The following is a 12,536-nucleotide window of genomic DNA, read 5'->3' on the forward strand; positions in this document are numbered from 1 at the left end:
AGAAAGAGGTAACATTTCCCAAGTGGAAAATCACTTGTGACCCTTGAGAACAGTTTAATAGAGCAGTGAGAGTAGATGTCTGATTGCTAAGTCATCTCTAAATCATTCTTCGGAGTTAAGTTTGCAACACAACGCAATAAGGTTTGTGATAACATCTTAATTAAATAAAGATCAGTAAACTGGTCTTTATTGAACAAATATCCTGCAGTCTGCACTGTAGGAGTCACCTTTTATTTATGAAAGGCAGCAGACTATAGTGCAAAGAGCACCAGCAAGCAAGTCCAGGGCCTGAGCAGCAGAGTGCTCACTGGTCCTTAACTTTCAGAACAACTGCAGATGGGCCTCCTGTCTCCCTGGTTGAACGTGTTTTGCCATCTGTAACTGAGTGGGGCTAATTGATCAGATAACCCCACTGGCTCTAACCTCACAGCGCTTGCATTTGTAGTTCCTCTGCCGGGAAATCTCTTCCCCCAGCTACCTACACGGCCCACTCCCTGACCTCCTCAGCTTTGCCGAAATGTCAAATGATCACCTTCTTCAGAATATCTTCCCTACTTCCCCTTTCCTTGCACAACCAGCCCCCGTCTCTGCTTTACATTCCTCCGTGTACTGTTTCCTGATCTGTTTGTTGTCATTTTTCCCCACTAAAGTTCCATAAAAGAGATTTATGATGTCCTCTGTTCCGTAGTGTGCTTGGCATAAAGTAGACAAGCAAGCATCTGTTGAAGGAATGAATTAAATGCCAACTGCAATCCCCAAATTACAGTGGACACACAGGAAATTTTCTTTAGGAGGCTGAATTCTAACTGCATGATATCAAACAAGGATACAGCCAATACAGAGGCCAGTTTAAAAGTCATCCCTTTAATGGTAAGTCCTTCACTTGTGCTGGACTCGGTCTCCCCTCAGGAGCCTCCTTTCCTGTTGAAAGTCAGTATTTTACAATATTCAGAACCGACAACCAAACTCCAGGTTTGGAATAAATTTATTCCAACTTCTCCAACTTCAGAGTTCCAACCCTAAGAGGACAGAGCATTATGTGGAGGGAGTGTAAAGACTTGCTATGAAAATAGTGATCATGACATACCCCTGGTTCATTTCTGGGTTTCTCCCTAGGCCAATTCAAAACCTCCAAAATAAGGTCAAGTAACACAGTAGGCTCACATTTGCATCACAAGCTGTTTAGAAAGTGTGCCTAGATCTCTGACTCAGACCAGGATGTCCTTCCTACCATGGGCAAGGGCTGGTGGGGAGAGCACTCCCAGCCTTCTAATACTAATAAATAACCTGCAGAATGAGCAGCGCTGGAGGCTGGCTCTTGATCCACCCACTGCTACCGTTGTGGAGCCAGGCCTGCCTCATAGCCCTCTGTCTTCATGTCATTGAGCCCTAGCTCCTCATTTTGGTCAAAAGTGCGCTTGTAACGCTCCACCTTCATCTCGGGATCATCTTCAGGTGCATACACATTCTGCAAGGTCAAAGACAAATCATCAGTGCCGCCGTGCCACTTCCCTCCCTGCAGGCAGCTTCCAACTCCCACTTTCACAAGAACTTAATGGCTTTGGGTTTTTTTTCTTCTCTTTATTGGCCTCCAATTTCCCATAGCTAGACGGAACTAGAGGGTAGCAACAGCGCCCACAAGAACCAGGGGTGGAAAAGCCCAGCCCCAGAATCAGGGAACGAGCCACTTATTTTGTTACATCTGCACCTTCTTAGGAAACATGTGGCAATGGTCTTAATCTTGGAAAGAACTTACAAGAGTTTTGCCTGACCCATAATAAGTAGTCAATAAATATTCAAGGTACCTCAATCACCAGACTATCTCCCCAGTCAACTTTTAAAGCCTCTCAGTTTCCTTTCTTGGCCTCTGGACAAGGAACCATTTCTCCCCACTCCATCATCAGATTTGCAAAATGAAAACTCCAGAACTGAGGACAAGAGTTAGACTATAGGAAAAAAGAAGCCTCAGAGTATCCTTTTTTCCCTTCTTTACATACACTTAAAAAAATAAAAATAAAAACCCTCTCCCACAGCCTCCTCCTTTCTCTCTTCTGTACTAACTTCTGCCTCCTTGGTAAAAAGCAGTCCATTTGGAATCAAGTCTTTCAGTTTCTAAGGAAATGATATATATTCAAGGAAGATCACAAAATGTATCTCTATGAACATCAGACAAGGTCTACTATACCTGCAAATAACTGTTTCCTGCTGGATCATCCATAATAAAGTGGGCCTTCATATTACCTTCAATAATCTAAAGGAGAGAGAGAACACAGCAAGTAAACTTTACATAATCCCCCCAAAAAAGGGGGGGGCTATGTCTGCCAGACAAGAACCAATCCAATTTATATTACAGAATCCCTAAAAGTTTTAAGAATTGGTGTATTTAAGTACCTCTAAAAGTAAAGTGGAAAGGATCTAAAATAAGGACTGGTAAGAAAACCTAACATCAGCAACCTGTGGACTGAAGAGTGCTGGCCCAGTTGAGACTGGAGGGAAAGGAATCAAGAACAAGGAGGTTAAATGAATGTAAGCTTATGGGAAACAGAATACTTACACACCCCAGCCCTTCCCCATAGCTCTCAGAACACTGCCAGACAAGCCTTTACCCTCAGGCCAGGAAATGCAACAGCCACTGAGGGGATGAGAGGAATCTGACCAGCCCAAGAGGAAATACCTAACAATTCTGGCATTGGAGGCCACCTCAACAAAATGGCTAAGCTAAATCCCCCTGCATTAAGCCCCATGTCAACAAGGCTCACCTACTCAGATCTTTAGGCCTCTACTTGTAAGAAGACAGTCAATGATTATCAGACATCTGAGCAAAGCCCTTAAAACTGAAAGATGGGAAATTAAATGGGGAAAAAAATTGGATGCAAGGAGAATAAAATGTCAAAAAAAATCCAACATCAGTATTCTCAAGAAGTACTATATAAACTGCATGCTGAAAAAATTAAAAGAAAAAAAACCATAATAATAATCCTCAAGAAGAAAAAATACTACATCCTTAAGAAGGGATGCTATTTTTTAAAAAGCTCTTTGGAAAGTAAAAATTTTAGTGGAAATGAAAACCTCAATTGAATAATTGGAAAATAAAGTTGAGGGAATCTCCCAAAGTAGAACCAAAAAAAAAAAAAAAACAAGAAAAAAATAGGACCAAAAAAAAGTAAATTATATAAGACCAGACAAGTAAGTCTAATATCTAAAATCCAGGAGTTTCCAGAAAGAACAGAAAAAATAATCAGAAAAAACATAATCCTCAATAGAATAATTCATGAAAGCTTCCTAGAAATGAATCACATGAGTTTTCCAGACTGAAAAGATCCACAGATCCACCAAGTGCTTAGCCCAGTAGGTAAAAAGGGACCCACACCAAGGCACATCCTAAACTTCCACATCAAAGGAGACAAAGAGATCACAAGACTAGGTCACATATAAAAGACCAGGAATCAAAATGGCGTCAGACTTCTCAACAGCCAAACTGGAAGACAGCAGTGCAATGTCTTCACCAAACTGGAAGACTGTAGAGTAGTGTCTTCAAAATTCTGGTAAAAAATTATTTCTATCCGAGAATCCTATTCCCAGCCAATAGTCACTCCAGTGTGGTAACAGAAATGTTCAAACATGGAAGGTCCCAGAAATTTTATTGCCCATGCACTTTTTCCTAGGAAGTTACTGGAAAAGGTGCTCCAACAAAAAAAGGGTGAAAAACAAGAAAGACATGGAATACAGGGAACCAGAAGAACCCCCAACATGATGGTTAGATGTTCAGAAAGTGGCAAGACATGAGCATGCAGCCTCTTGTTCACTGGAGCCACAGGATTCTAAGTACTGACTGGCCAGCGACCTCTTACCTGGTCCATCTTCTGGCTAAACTCCTGCAGTTTCTCCGTCTGGCCAGGACTGGAACTGTCGCCCAGTGTGAAAGGATTTTTGGTCACCTGCAATAAATGACTTCCAAATTGTGTGAATACTGGCTTTATGTTTGTCAGGCCTGACCACAAACTAGGCAGGGGGTGGCAGTGGGTGCCCAATCAGAGAAACTTCTTTTCCATTTAGTCCACACCACCTTTCTGACCAAAGCAGTCACTCCTAGGAGTCTATGGGATAATGTGCCAAGATAACAAAAACTGGCAACGTAAAACAAAATCTAGAAACATGTTCTTAGAATATAATCTCTAATCGGGGCCGGGCGTGGTGGCTCAAGCCTGTAATCCCAGCACTTTGGGAGGCCGAGGCAGGTGGATCACGAGGTCAAGAGATCAAGACCATCCCGGTCAACATGGTAAAACCCCGACTCTATTAAAAATACAAAAAATTAGCTGGGCATCATGGGGCGTGCCTGTAGTCCCAGCTACTCAGGAGGCTGAGGCAGGAGAATTGCCCGAACCCAGGAGGCGGAGGTTGCGGTGAGCCGAGATCGCGCCATTGCACTCCAGCCTGGGTAACAAGAGCAAAACTCCGTCTCAAAAACAAAAAAAAAGAATATAATCTCTAATCCTAATTTGGAGAAGAAATGCAAAGAAAAAGTAAAATTTACAAATACAAAATGACCAACACAGTTTATCATGTGAAATAATTCATCAAGAAGATAAATATTTGGGCTAAGGCAACACATACATGTATGCTTTTTATGTTGGGAAGTTTTAGGTGCTAGAAGGACCATCATCCCCTAAATTTACAGTAAAATAAATGACTTATCCAAGACCAGAAAATAACTCTAAAGTCCCAAAGTTAGGCCTGGAATTTCCATTCGACATTTCCCACAAACTTACCTTTGCAATCCAAAATAATATGTAATTCTCTTAAACCAGCTTTACGGCAAAGAAACCCAGTTATCAGCATCGAAAACTAGGATGCCTGAAGTCTTTCAGTCCCTTTTCACACAGCCAAACTGCTCAAAGGTGGTTTACACTCTACTCAGGTGACTCACCAGTTCCCGGATGTCTTTCAGCAGCCCTTCCAGTGTGGTGAACTTGCCCCCGAGGACAGCCATTCCCAGTTCAAATTCTAGCTCTGGGATTTCCACACTGCAAGTCTCAGACTGTGAGATGAGACGTCAGTCAGAAGCAAAAACAGCCAACAAGAGGCCTCCTGCCCAGTTAATACCAGCAGTGGTAAGACTGGGGACAAGGGCAGCTGTCCCAGTATTCTCTGACTCCCTTGTTAAAGTTTGAGACTCACTCCTGTCCATCTGAACCACAGGAATAGATCCAACTTAATAAAGGGAAACTCAGTCATAGCTTCAAGCTGTCAAGTATCCTCTCATTAGGGGACAGAGAAGAGGGCCCAGATAGACACTGGAAGCCAAAAAGCTGCCAAGTCATCAGAAAGAGGTAATAGGTCACCTTCTAAATCTGCAATTCCAACCTTGAATGAACCCCATCTGCTCAGGGGTCCTCAAAAACAGGGAAGTAGGAGATATCTCATGCCTCTGAACATTATTTCTAAAACACAGCTTCCCCTAGATAGAGATAGCTTATCTAACTTATGAGGACACTTTCCCAAGCAGACTGTTACCTTGAGGAGGTCTCTGGTCATATCGGAGGGATCTGTGATGTGGAGGGTAATCCTGGTGCCCAAGGCTTCTACTGCTCCTCCAGATTTCACCTGCATGGGTAACAGGAGCAACAGAGAGAAGACCCTGAGCCTTACTTGGTACCCAGGAGACTTGGAATGTAGGCTTGGACCTCCAATCAGTTAGGCCCACTAATAGCTACCAAAGACAAAGCCTTCTAAACAGCAGTCGCCCAAACCAAAAAAAAACCAAGAGCTGGCCAGGAGCAGTGTCCAACCCCGGTAACATGCCAAAACTTATCACAAATTGCCAACAAACTCTGAATTTACCCTAAAAAAACAAAAAACAAAAAAACTGACTCCTGGGGTTGAAAGAGTTTTAAGCATTTATTCAGTCCTTTCATCCACTGCACCCAGTGTGTGGATCTCCTTTATAATAATCTGGTTTAAGAATTTAATTGGCTTATATTCAGATACACTCAGGGGAAGGGAATTTATAATCCTCCAAGGCAGCCCATTCTATTTTCACACAGCTCTGTTACATTCTTCATTGTGAAATCAAAATCTGCCTCCCTGAACTTCCACACCTTTAAGGAGTGGGTCTTCCATATAATCAACCTTTAATATGTCTTAAACAAGTTACAGAATCTCTAACTTTTCTTCTCTAGGCTAATATCCCATTCCTTCAAGGGCTCGTCACCCTACACTAGACCTAAGAAAAAGACCCAACCTGCTCCACACCCCCTGCCCAAGTCCTGAAGAAGACTTAGAAGAATGATAGTTAAAAGGGGGTTACCCTTAGGCTAGTCTTATTCCCAAATAATGGTGGGCACCCACCTCATTGGTCCGATGCCCGCAGTTCTCGCAGTTGGTAGCCATGATGATAACCTCCTTAAAGTGAGGAATTTCTGGAAAATGGAGTTAAGGAAATCTACTCCAAGAAGAACAAGACCACCATGTGAAGAAAAACAAAGCCAAACCCCACACAAACAAATGCTGGTCCCAGAACTGCTGGAAATATTCACAAGAGGCAGTCCAGAGTCCTCCAGAAGAGGACAAGTTCCCAGCCCCTGGTGATCTCTGTTCACATCTGTTCACATGTTTGAAGGCATGGCTCAGACCATACCACACACAGTCTAGAGACCATGGCCTAAGTTTCTCCTTGAACCCAAAAGCCAAGGTACACAGTCTAATCAAAGACAATATCCTCCTTATCACTGGGTATACAGCACATGCTTTCCTTAAAAGGGATGCTCCCAACCTGATTATAATCTTCATGCCTGAGTCAGATGAAGAGCAACCCAACTGCTTGGCAAAAGATACGTACTAGCTTCATGTTAGTCTGAGCGGGGGCATTGCATTCTGGGCAGTTTGTGTTGAACTGGAGCACCTGGAACACAACATGGGGACAAAGGGTGAGCCCTCCCAGATGGGATGTTCAGACTGACGACACTCAGTTGGTATGCTGGTGGTCATCTGTGTTGGTGGCAAGAAGACAGACACTGAACAGCATCAGTCTCAGCCCATAACTGCTCCTTCCTCACCAGTAGCTAATGTGACTCACTTCATTTCTGAGATCTTCCTCTTCTGGCTTCTCTGCTGGTGCTTCTGCCTAAAATAGCACAGATGCACATCACAAGCTGGCAGGTATACCTCAGTATCCCCAACACCCTGTCCTGGAGTGGGAGAAAATGCTCTGGCTCACTTATGTTAGCTGCCATCTCATCAGTTAAAGAAACCAGAAAGTAAAGCCCCAACCAAGGGAAGAACAGAGCTTAAGGCAGAATCACAGCCACTGCCATCCTTTCTGTGACATTTTACCCAAGTCCTGGACATAAGCGAGATGAGAAGCACGAACAAGCTGAGATGGCACACAGAGCAGCAGCAGCAAAATCAGTTCCCACTGACTCCAAGCAATCTGGAATACACAATAATTCCAGAGCATTCTCTGGATCCTTCAGTCCACTTACTTGAAGCCCCAGCATCTCTTCCTGCTGTCGGGTCCGGCTGTAGTGTGTGATCACCAGGGCATCATCTTTCTGAGGAGCATGTGGGTTTTCCACAAAGCTGTTCCCTGAGGGATCATCGATGATCTAACAAATGGGTGAGAAGAGGGTCACTGCAACAGGAAATCAAACAATCCTACATCACCTACCATCAGACCACTCAGGTACCACAGTGGAAAATCCCAGCAGTCTTAATGGTCCCTCCTCCCCTAACTGAGGGCGACTCCGGTCTCTTAATACTCACCAGAGTGAAAGGAGAGGTTACTTGCTTTAGCTCCTTCAGTTTGACAATGAACTCATCAATTCTTTCAGCTGTGGCATCTTTGTTTGCCTGCCATGAACAGAGAGTAAAGCATCAGCCCCGGTGGGATGCCTTACGCCCTGCCCCTTGTTATGCCCATGTTACTTCCATTAGAAAGTCACCACCTGTCTCAATGTGAGTGGAAACAGAGTGACTCAGGCTTCACAAAGAGATGTAGCAAACAAGGCTGAAGTTGATGGGTGGTGACAGGTAGGCCTCATTTTTCTCTCATTCAACCATTTAGCCCAGGCATTCATGCCAGGTTAGATATATAACGGTAAATATATCAGTCCTCTCATGGGGCTCCCCAGCCAGTTAAGGAGACAAATAACTAAAGATGCAGTTATAGTGTATTACTTCTTTCATAATAAATCTAAGATGCAATGGAATACTCAAGAAACACAGATAACCCAAGGGAATTAGAAAAGGCTCTTCAGAGGTAATGTTATAATGTCTGTCTGATGAGACCTGAATATACACCGGGGGAGGGAAGGAAAAAAGACAAGAATTACAACATATGCAACATCCGAGCAGCTCCAGCACCACCATATGCTTACCCAAAAAGTTCTCCAACATTTAGTCAGATACTCTATTCAGACACATATAAGCAACTATTCCTTGAGCTGCTGCAATCAGAAAACCCCAGCTTACCCTTCGTGCAGGCTGGTCCTGCTCCAGGCCAGAGACAGCTCGGGTGATCAATCCTTCAACAGTGGTCAGAGCTTGTGAACAGGAACAAAAGACACGTGTGTCTTGGCCTTAGCTCTTTTTTTTTTTTGAGACGGAGTTTCCCTCTTGTTACCCAGGCTGGAGTGCAATGGCGCGATCTCGGCTCACCGCAACCTCCGCCTCCTGGGTTCAGGCAATTCTCCTGCCTCAGCCTCCCGAGTAGCTGGGATTACAGGCACGCACCACCATGCCCAGCTGATTTCCTTTTTGTATTTTTAGTAGAGACGGGGTTTCACCATGTTGACTAGGATGGTCTCGATCTCTTGACCTTGTGATCCACCCGCCTCGGCCTCCCAAAGTGCTGGGATTACAGGCTTGAGCCACCACGCCCAGCCCACCTTAGCTCTTATTAAGTGCCTGTATGACCCTGGGCAATTCACTTGAACTCTCTGGGCTTTATTTCCTCATCTGTAAAATGAGAAGGCCAGGTGCAAGGTTCTATTCATGTCTGATAACAGCAATGCTAAAATTCTATAATAAGCATACCATGGGCTTACCATTACTTTCTATCATTTCCAGCTGTTTCCACTCATGAGAAACCTATGAAGCTCACAATGATTACATGCTGGAACCCATACACAAATCATCAGACCTGGCACCAGGGGGTTTGCAAGAAAGAGGGTAAGATTCTAGTTCCATGTGAACAGCCCAAATATTCTGATCTTAAACTTACCTCCTTTCTGGCTAAAGGCAGGAATTTCGAAATCTAGCTCAGGAATCCTTGTGGTAGCAGAGTCAGTCTTCACCACTTCTCTGTTCATGTCCTGGGCAGAAAGTTAAACGTTCAGTACAAAGAGGATGCAGAACACCTTCTCCAAGCAATAACCAGACTGTCCCCTTCCATCAGACCCCAGCCCAGCTGTCTCTCCCTCTCTCCACTCCACAGGGTCCAGACTGCTCCTTTCAAATAGTACAGGTGGTGTGAGCCAGGCTGTCCAAATGGTGAAAATATTATTCATAACAACTACTGCTCATATCATATACTCAGACAACATTTACAAAGCATTTCCACAAATCTTATCTCACTTGAGCTGGTGACAGCACCAGCAACATTTTACAAAAGAAACTAAGGCTAGGAGACGTGGGGAATTTAAGTTCCGACCTCCTGGACCCGCGCTCTGACCCCAGTGCCCAAGGTCCCTCTAGTCTAGAATACGGAGGTACCTGCTCTGAGGTCCTCTCACCTCCGGAGCCCTGACGGTCAAAGTGTAGCGCACTCCCTGGTCCTGGATCCTGCCTGCCGACTGAATCTCCGTGTTGTTCCAGCCACAGTGCTCGCAGGAAAAGGAGCTCACGATTATTTCTCTGAAGAAAGGAATCTTGGTGAGCAGGAGTCGCGTCATGCCCTGGTGAAACAGAAGGCAACGAAGGAAGAATCAATGAAACTCCCGTTCCCCGCCCTACTGTCTCCAGGCGCACCTCGGGGACCCGGCCGGGCCCATCCAGCTGGGTCCAACCCCCGGCTAGTCCCGGCCCAAGCCCTCCTCCCGCCTACTGCGGTCGCGCCCCCGCCTCACGTTGCGGTAACAGTTCATGCACAGCGACTCGATCTCGGTGGGCTGCTGCTCCTCGTCGTCGGCGCTGATGGGCCGGAACAGGTGACTCGGGGCGGGCGGCGGGGCCGGAACAGGCGAAGGGGCGACGGCAGCCCCCGGGGGCCCCGGTTCTACAGCCCCGCTAGCCGCCATCGCCACCACGCGCGGTTGGGACGCCGGCTTCCGACTTCCGGTGCTCTCGCGGCCCCACCTCCTCGTCACTTCCGCCAGCTGCCACCGCCCCCGCCTCTCTTCTTAAAGAGGCCGCAGACTCAGGGCCCTCGGGGAGCAGTGTCGTCAAGGGCTCCCGGTTCCCGGGTTTATAAGGCTCGAACCTTCCATCGCCAGCCGGATCCACCTCAACTCAGCCGTCACTTCCCCCAAGACGGCCTCTCAGAACCAGGGCAGTTTTTTGCTTCTTCACAATAGCTCCACCGCACTGGGTTCCATTGGTCCCCACGTCGGTCTACAAGAGCCTTGAGGACAAGGAGCCTAGCTTGTCCCTGAGGAATGCCTGAGAAGGTGCGCCCGGAGTCGGGCTGCCTGGTTCCAGTGTTGGGCCACGTGCTGCTTGCGTTCTAGGTTCCCCCTCCGGATGGCTCAGCTTCTTCCCCTCTCTCAATCCCTCAATCCCTCTGTCCCTTTCTGTTCCTCCCACTCCCTGTTCTGTCCTCATCACTACCTTCCCCAATCCCAGCCTCAAGTACACAGCCCTCATTTTCACTCCCACCTCCTCATCCCCACCATAGCCCACCCCCTTGACCCATGCTTTTCCAGTTTCCTAACTAACAACAACAAAAACACTTTTTTGGTTTCTACCTTTCTAGCACTTCCTCTCTCCAGGTGCTGGGGCCACAACCTAGTTCCGTTGCCAACATTGCCAAAATCCAGGTGCCAGGGAAGACCAGCCTGCGGGCATGATGAGCCTACGTGTGTGTGGGGTCTGTGCTATGGGGTTGGTGAGCAAGCGGTGCTGAGAACCCTGGGGCAGCAGGCTGAGCTGGGAGGAAAGGGAGCTGGACAGGACAGTTCAAAGGGAAGGGGCTTACCCTTTCCGCTTCCCCCACCACACCCCAGTTTCACAGTTCCCAGGGGAGCTATGGGGAGCATTGGTGCCCCTGACTTGAGTTTGGGAGTCCCAAGAAGACAGTCCGGCATAAAAAGAGGCCATTCAAACTCTAGGACAGCAGAAACAAATGAGACAGGCCACCTCAGGACTCTCAGGTCCACCAGGGCCACAGCTCCTGCAGACACAGCCCGCATTCCATACACACTGTCCTGTGGGGAGCAGGCTAGTGAACAGTGCAGGTGCAGAGGAAGGGCCTCCCGCCAAGTGTGACAGACCGCCGTTGTCTGGCCAGGAGCCGTGAAGCAGAGCCCAGACAGAGCCCCTTTGACAGACCTGGACTGGGAGGGGTTGATGAGAAAGAGCAGCCGGGAAATGGAGTGGGAGATGGGTGTGCTTTGGGGATAGTGGTAAGGCCACTGCTTTCAGATATGGTCCAGATGAGAGTCACACCAGGCAAACTTCTATCATAAACATCTATTTCATTTGAGCCAGAAGTCTAGGCTTCAGCTTGGGAGTCTGGAGGGAGGGGCTGGAGATGAGAAGGGCACACAGTATGCTCCCCAGAGGGTTTAAGGAGCTCCCATAGTTTGGAGGGTTCAGCCCCTTATTTAGGTGTAGAGCTATGTCAGGAAATGTGGGCTCTGCCTTTTGCCATCCCAGCCCTGCCCCACAACCCTTTCGTACCCACCAGCATCAGAGCCAGCAGGGATATACACACACCATCACATGTTCTCCCCATGGTATTTTCCTCTTTCTCTCTTCTATTCCCCTGACAGAAGCTGCCACGGCAGCCCTGGGGATACAAGTGCTCCTCTCTGTGGACCAGCTGTAGCAGTGGCCACCAGGCAGCCAGAAGTGACCAGAGCCAAACTCCAGGATGTAGTGGCACAGGCTTCCAGCATCATGGCGAACAGGCTTGCAGATAATCATCCTCATGCATGGTGCCTTTCTCCCTCCCGACTCCCTCACCCTTGAAAGGAGCAGCTTTCCAGTCATGGTAGTGCGTGCCTGTAGTCCCAGCTACTCGGGAGGCTGAGGTGGGAGGATCGCTTGAGCCCAGGAGTTCTGGGCCGTAGTGCGCTATGCCAATTGGGTGTCCGCACTAAGTTTGGTATCAATATGGTGACCTCCCGGGAGCAGGGGACCACCAGGTTGCCTAAGGAGGGGTGAACCGGCCCAGGTCGGAAATGGAGCAGGTCAAAACTTTCGTGCTGATCAGTAGGGGGATCGTGCCTATGAATAGCCACTGCACTCCAGCCTGGGCAACATAGCGAGACCCCGTCTCTTAAAAAAAAAAAAAAGAAAGAAAGAAAGAAAGAAAGAAAGAAAGAAAGAAAGAAAGCAACTTACGAGAATTCCCAAATGAGCACTGGAAAGCTGGG

The 12,536-nt window shown here is 47.2% G+C and overlaps 1 protein-coding gene across 1 annotated transcript; it reads right to left on the minus strand.

The window, feature by feature from the left end:
* Positions 1-967: 967 nt before the first annotated feature.
* On the minus strand, positions 968-10,735 carry ZPR1 (ZPR1 zinc finger). Its single transcript, XM_003923672.4, has 14 exons — positions 10,068-10,735; positions 9,735-9,896; positions 9,224-9,314; positions 8,473-8,543; positions 7,765-7,851; positions 7,485-7,607; positions 7,079-7,126; positions 6,838-6,904; positions 6,352-6,422; positions 5,518-5,607; positions 4,931-5,041; positions 3,852-3,938; positions 2,186-2,251; positions 968-1,468 (listed from the first exon to the last, which is right to left on the minus strand). The coding sequence occupies exons 1-14, from the start codon at positions 10,236-10,238 to the stop codon at positions 1,334-1,336; spliced, it is 1,380 nt and encodes a 459-aa protein (XP_003923721.2). The 5' UTR covers positions 10,239-10,735; the 3' UTR covers positions 968-1,333.
* Between the last annotated feature and the right edge of the window lie 1,801 nt (positions 10,736-12,536).

Source organism: Saimiri boliviensis, chromosome 6 (genome assembly GCF_048565385.1).
Source record: "Saimiri boliviensis isolate mSaiBol1 chromosome 6, mSaiBol1.pri, whole genome shotgun sequence".
NCBI classification, from domain to species: Eukaryota; Metazoa; Chordata; class Mammalia; order Primates; family Cebidae; genus Saimiri; species Saimiri boliviensis.

What these genes read in the sequence shown, in the direction of transcription:
- ZPR1 (XM_003923672.4), bottom strand. Translation starts at nt 10,238, where the DNA reads ATGGCGGCTAGCGGGGCTGTAGAACCGGGGCCCCCGGGGGCTGCCGTC. An exon ending in TGACCGTCAGGGCTCCGGAG is followed by an intron (nt 9,315 to 9,734) that starts GTGAGAGGACCT and finishes CTTTCTGCCCAG; the next exon opens with GACATGAACAGAGAAGTGGT. An exon ending in CAGGAAACAGTTATTTGCAG is followed by an intron (nt 1,469 to 2,185) that starts GTATAGTAGACC and finishes TTGACCTTGCAG; the next exon opens with AATGTGTATGCACCTGAAGA.